Source organism: Bison bison, unplaced genomic scaffold (assembly GCF_000754665.1).
Source record: "Bison bison bison isolate TAMUID 2011002044 unplaced genomic scaffold, Bison_UMD1.0 scf7180017864470, whole genome shotgun sequence".
In the NCBI taxonomy this organism is placed as follows: Eukaryota; Metazoa; Chordata; class Mammalia; order Artiodactyla; family Bovidae; genus Bison; species Bison bison.
The window spans coordinates 751004-757646 of NW_011495031.1; the positions used below are offsets into that span (position 1 = coordinate 751004).

General features: G+C 36.3%; 1 protein-coding gene across 3 annotated transcripts in view; it reads right to left on the bottom strand.

Moving 5' to 3' along the window:
• Positions 1-6643, bottom strand: part of IRAK4 (interleukin-1 receptor-associated kinase 4) — a 29913-nt gene that overhangs the window by 15265 nt on the left and 8005 nt on the right. For 2 of the 3 annotated variants that reach the window (XR_827122.1, XM_010860745.1), the window contains exons 3-6: positions 4870-5015; positions 3906-4091; positions 3357-3517; positions 2206-2270 (exon numbers count right to left, since the gene is read on the bottom strand). Coding sequence is in view for 2 of the 3 variants with exons in the window: in XM_010860745.1 (XP_010859047.1) it covers positions 2206-2270; positions 3357-3517; positions 3906-4091; positions 4870-5015 (558 nt within the window). In the remaining variant the exon portion in view is untranslated. The remainder of the gene's footprint in view (positions 1-2205; positions 2271-3356; positions 3518-3905; positions 4092-4869; positions 5016-6643) is intronic. The other variant, XM_010860746.1, reaches the window with a different exon arrangement.

Consider the following 6643-nt stretch of genomic DNA (forward strand, 5'->3'; position numbering starts at 1 on the left):
CTCTTTGTGGCCCTATGGACTGTAGTCCACCAGGTTGCTCCGTCCATGGGGATTCTCCAGGCAAGAATACTGGAGTGGATTGCCATGCCCTTCTCCAGGAGATCTTCTGGACCCTGGGACTGAACCTGGGTCTCCTGCACTGCAGGCAAATTCTTTACCATCTGAGCCACCAAATTATTATAACAATTACAAAGTCATTTAGACAAATACTCAGAAAGTCTTTAAAAAGTTCGTGCATTCAGAACCAGTAATTCTTCCAGGACTGTCTCCTGATGAAAAAGGCAGATTTGCACTTAAATATTTATGTACAAAGAGATTTTAAGACATTTTAATTTGTAATACTGAAAATTAGAAACAAATATGGAAGGGTAATGGTTAAATAAAACATTTGTGTATATATGCTGGAATGTTATGCAATTAATTTTAAATGTTTCAACATGGAAAAATGCCACACACTCATCATGAAGCAAGTACAAAATACTAGCAATGGTTATCTCTGAGTGATATATTCAAGGGATGAATATTTTCCTGTATTTTCCAGATTATCTATTTTGAACAAGTTACTTTTAGGACTGGAGAGTGGAGGTAGGGGTAGAAAGAACAAATCTTGGACAATCTTTTTATTTTCTTCAGTGTACATTATTTTTACTGAAAAAATTAATTCCAATCTATTCTTTCTTTCTTGAAGTTAAGCAACTAGAATTGGCGATTTATAGCAATGGGTCTAATGAGAATAAATTGGTAAATACTATTAAGGATTTATTTCAAAATTGCAAGTTCTGGAGTTAGATCTGGATTTGAAACCCACATATTTATGTTTAAGTGACCTTGGATAAAGTTATTTAATGTTTCTGTATTTCAATGGGAAAAAAAAAAGTGTGTGTATGGCGGTTGTTACAACAATTGTGGTTATAACAATGGTTAATGCATTACAGTTTTTGGTCTATTGTATAGAAGGTGAAAAAGAGGAGAGTAAAAAAGCTGGCTTAAAATTCAACATTAAAAAAACTAAGATTATGGCATCTGGTCCCATCACTTCATGGCAAATAGATGGGGAAACAATGGAAACAGTGACAAACTTCATTTCTTGGGCTCCAAAATCACTGTGGACGGTGACTGAAGCCAAGAAATTAAAAGATGCTCGCTTCTTGGAAGGAAAGCTATGACAAACCTAGACAGTATATTAAAAAGCAGAGACATCACTTTGATGACAAAGCTCTGTATAGTCAAAGATGTGGTTTTTCCAGTAATTATGTATGGATGTGAGAGTTGAACTATAAAGAAGGCTGAGTGCTGAAGAATTGATGCTTTCAAACTGTGGTGCTGGAGAAGACTCTTGAAAGTCCCTTGAGGGAGATCAAGCAAGGAGATCAAGCCAGTCCATCCTAAAGGAAATGAACCCTGAATATTCATTGGAAGGACTGATGCTGAAGCTGAAGCTCCAATATTTGGCCACCTAATGTGAAGAGCTGACTCACTGGGAAAGACCCTGATCTACAAAAGATTAGGGGCAAGAGGAGAAGAGGGAAAGAGGTTGAGATTGTTGGATGGCATCACTAATGTAAAGCACATGAGTTTGAGCAAATTCAGGGAGATAGTGAAGGACAGGGAAGCCTGGTGTGCTGCAGTTCATGGGGTCGCAAAGAGTCAGACACGATTTGGCGACTGAACAACATATACTCAAGTATCAATCACTATAATTATTAGAATAAATTTCCCAATTTGTTTTTCCTTCTCTTTCCGACAATTTTCAAACATACTGAGTCAATGGCTTCTAAACATTCTTGCATATAACACTTCCCTGGTTTATGGTGTTAACATATCAAATGGACTATTTGCCATGTATATATTAATATATAAATATGCATTTATACATACATGCATATATATACTATAATTTACCTCTCATAAATTTTGGGAACAGAAAACATGATAATGGAATCATAGTTCCATTATCAACTATTTAGATAGTTGAAATTCCATATAATAATGCCATGATTTAGAATAACAACTGCTGTTTAATCTACACACATATGAGTGAATATATGTAGCCACAGAATTGTAGAGTTACAGTTCTGTCAAGTTCGTTAAACTATTTTAGCCTATATTTGAAAATATCATCAGTTCATGGCACACTCTGGGTAAGAAACAGGTCCTTTCTTGTTCTGCTCTCTTCCATGGTACCATACTGCCAAATTAACTTACTTTGCCATTACTTTTATTTCTTGATCAAATTGTTGTTTCAGTTCTTCAGTACTAATGTCAACCATCTAAAAATATAAAATAATATACAATATAATACCATACAATACCCAGAGGCTCCTAAAGCTAGAAGGGATACAAGAGATCATCTGTCAGATCCTGCTTTTTTAAAAATATGTAAGTCATCATTCTCCCCATTTTATAAACAACTGAGAACTAAAAATATTAGTGATTTGCTCAAGGTCTCATGGCTGGTTAACTAGAAGGAAGAAAACCATATAACTCATGTAACTACATATACTTCAGTGATTCATTGTGGGAACAAAATGAAATAATAAGAGATTTTACTGTATAAACATTCTGAAAAAAAATTCAGTGTGTTAGAAAACATAAGCAATTTTTAAGGCAAAAAGAAAAACAAGATGTGCAAAAGTATTTGCAACATATATGACAAAGGGATCTTTATTATAAAAAATGCATTGTATTGATATTTTAGGATAAACAATAGATTTAAAATATAAGATATTCTAATAGAAATGTGAACAAAGGGTGCAGATGAGAATTTTTAAAATTTTTATTGCAATATTTTCTAAACTTTATTTTTAAATGAGAAAAGAAAATAAGGAAGATATTTTTATAAAATTTTCTTAGAATCTTAACGTTTTAATATTGATTCTACATGGAGCATTGTGTAGAATTCAGCTTCTCTATTTTATGAATCTCCCCAAATTATGTGTATAATTGTATGTATGTGAATATAACTACATTCTTGTAGAGATAGTGTGTGTAGCTTTCAACAAAGTTTTAAATGTTAAGAACTGCCAATTTAGAATGATGTTTACTGAGAGAAAATACACAATGAAATAATGTTTCCTAAAGATTAATTTAATATTTATTATTCCCTCATAGCTCAGTTCGTAAAGAATCCGCCTGCAATGCAGGAAACCCTGGTTTGATTCCTGGGTTGGGAAGATCTCCTGGAGAAGGAAAAGGCTTCCCACTCCAGTATTCTGATCTGGAGAATTCCATGAACTATACAGTCCATGGGGTCGCAAGGAGTTGGACACGACTGAGCAACTTTCACTCATTCACATACAGCACACTAGGAAACAACTCTTCCTGTAATTTTTTCTCTTCCAGAAAATATAACTTACTGCTGCAAGCTTCTTCACTGCTACAGTCCTGTTGTTCACGTAGCCTTTATACACAACTCCAAACCCTCCTTCTCCCATTTTGTTACCACCAACAGAAATGGGCCGTTCATCAAAGTTATTTGTGACATCCTTCAATTCAAAAAATGAAAAACTGTGAAAACCTGTAATGTCAATAGAATAATAAAAAGAGTGCTTCAGTAAAAAATAAATTGGTTTTCATAATTCCAGTATTTTCTCAATTTGGATATTTCATACCTATGCAAATATTTAAACTCTAATCACTTACTTTCTTTATAAAATGATCCTTTCAAACTGCGTAAATATTTACTTCTTTTTTTTTTCACAGCTTCTGTGGTTGTTCATATGTCCTATTACATCTACTCACCTATAACACTAAAACAATGAAGACACCGCCTAATAAATCAGGAGGAAAACGAGACCACAGAAGAGCTATTGCCAGAGTAAATAAACAAAAGGAGAGCTTTATTTTAAAGCAGTGATGGTCTCATGACAAACTCACTAGCAGAAAGCATGTCAAATATTACTTACGTGTATCACTAAATTCTAAACTTGTATTTTCTGGACTTGAGGAGTCAGGTAGCACATAGTTTTGTTCAAGATTCTCATCAGATATCACAGATGTCTTGTCTTTGCCACAGAGGGGCTTCGGTTTCTGCTGAACTGCTACTACAGTGACTTTAGAAGGCAGTGTATTAACATTTTTGGGTACAGCATCTAACAAGTGAAATAAGACACAAGTTGTTGTTACATAAGAAGAAGTGTTCATGAAAAAGTTAAATTAGGAACTCAATTTACTTAACATTATTCCAGTTTCTGCCCATTAGCCCCCTATTTTCATAGCACTCATGAGAATTTACCTAGTAAGAATTTGTAAATTTGGATAAGGATGGGCAAGGCAGTGTTTCCAAAAAGTGGCCTGTAAGTCACTTGCAGCAGAAGCACTGAAGTACCTGTTTTAAAACACTGACCTTGAACTTAATTCAAGAATTCTGATAATGAGATCTGGAGTAAAGCCTGGGAAGTTACATGCTTATCAAGAACTCCAGGTGATTCTTATGCCTTCTGAAGGGTAAGAATTACTGGTGTAAATAGCATCAAAGGGAAAAAGTAGTTGATGGGGAAGGAAGGCAACCAGACACGAACCCACGGGAACACAATGTAAGAAATCAGAGTCCCATCAGGGTGGAAGTTGAGGATGAAAAAAAGCAAGAGCTTTTTCTCATCATTCTAAACTTCCTATTGGCATAAAACTACCTGACTTTAACTGCATGTTTAGACTGAATCCTGAAGTCTTACCAGCTTCAGGATTTTCTCAGCAGCAAGTTTGCAGCATCTGGGGTGCTTGTTAAAGAGTTGGGGAGAGTTGAAAGAATGAAGAATCTTAAAGGTAAGGTTCATCTACTCTGAGAAAAAAGTAAGAGAAGAAACATTCCTATTTCTGTCACTTGTCTTTCCATCCTAGTCACTGATACAGTAGACACGCTCAGTTTACCTGGTAGCAAAAGACTTGCAGGGGCAAAAAACTCATTTTGGACCAAAATATCCACAAGATCACCAACTGTGCAATTTGTGGTGCCCCAGTCAAACAGTAACTCACACGTGGGGCTTTTTCCAATTTGCAGTAATGCTTCAAATCTCCTTAAAGCAAGTAACAGAGAAATAAGATTAGTATGTAAGCAGAGTTAACACATAAGTATTTTCCAGTACTCTTCCCTGGAAAATTCCACGGATGGAGGAGCCTGGTAGGCTGTAGTCCATGGGGTCGCGAAGAGTCGGGCACGACTAAGTGACTTCACTTTCACTTTTCACTTTCATGCATTGGAGAAGGACATGGCAACCCACTCCAGTGTTCTTGCCTGGAGAATCCCAGGGACAGGGGAGCCTGGTGGGCTGCCGTCTATGGGGTCTCACAGAGTCGGACACGACTGAAGCGACTTAGCAGCAGCAGCAGGTATTATTCCCCTCAATCCCCCTCTTGTCCACAGCACTTCCTATGATTAAAAAAGAAAGGTGCAGAAAGAGAGTCAGCAAGAATTACAGAGAACAGGAAAGACAGGCAGAAGGAAGAAAAGATGCTGAAGGTGATAAGTTGACAGACACTGAGTATTTACAGTGGGCTACAGAATGCAAAACATGAACTCATATAATTCTCAAAGACACTGTGAATATCATGCTAATGTACTGAAGAGAAAGCATGAGAGGTAAGCAGTCCACAGTCACACAGCCAATAAACTTGTATACAAACTGAGGTTCAAACTGATATCTCACTGAACACACAGCTGTACTCTCAACATACTAAGCTACACTAGTTCCCTACATGACTTATTAACGCTGTTAGTCATATGATGTTTAATAAAGCAGGCTGCTTAAAGAAATAGAAAATACATACACTTGGAGAATTATTCCTTGGATCTTAACTATATTCCATTTCAACTGAGGGAAAAACAGATCAGGTTTTCATGAAAAATTTCTTTATATATAGTTGGTGAGAAGTTGCTGTATAACATAGGGAGCCCAGTCTGGCACTCTGTGATGACCTAGAGAGGAGGGATGGGGGAAAGGAAGGGAGGCTCAAGAGGGAGGGGATATATGTATAATTATGACTGATTTGCATTGTATGGCAGAAACCAACACAACATTGTAAAAATTAAAAAAACATAAATAAAAAAGAAAAAAACTATCAATAGTTTTGAAAGTAATATTTAAAAACCTAGAAAACTTAGCTCTCCCTGTTTTTTCCTGAAAATTTGTTTATTTCAAAAAATTTCAAACCTACAGAAAAGTTGAAAGGAAAATACCATGAGCAACCACCTAGATTCACTGAATGACCAAGTAATGTTTAACTGTGTTTATGCTTTCGCCCTCTCCCTCTTCATCCCTGTGTCTGTGTGCTCACTTTACAGAACTTAGACCAGATGTGTAGTAGAACTCTCACAGTCTAGATTTGTCCAACTAATCTCTCATGATTAAATTCAGATGAAAACCTGTTGGTAAGAACATTACTTAGATGACAATGTGTCCTTTACACCGCATCACATCGGGGGCACATAACGGCAGTCTGTACCAATACTGATGACACCAGCTGGATTACTTGGTTAAGGAGGTGTACTGCAGATTTTTTCTCTGCAAAAGCACCTTTCCCCTTTGCAATTCATAAATCATCTGTGGAATATACTTTGAAATCGTGTGGGTATCTTGTTCATCAACACCCTTTTGCCTTGGGGTTTCAGCACTCGCTGATGAGCCCTCCATAATCAATTACTCAC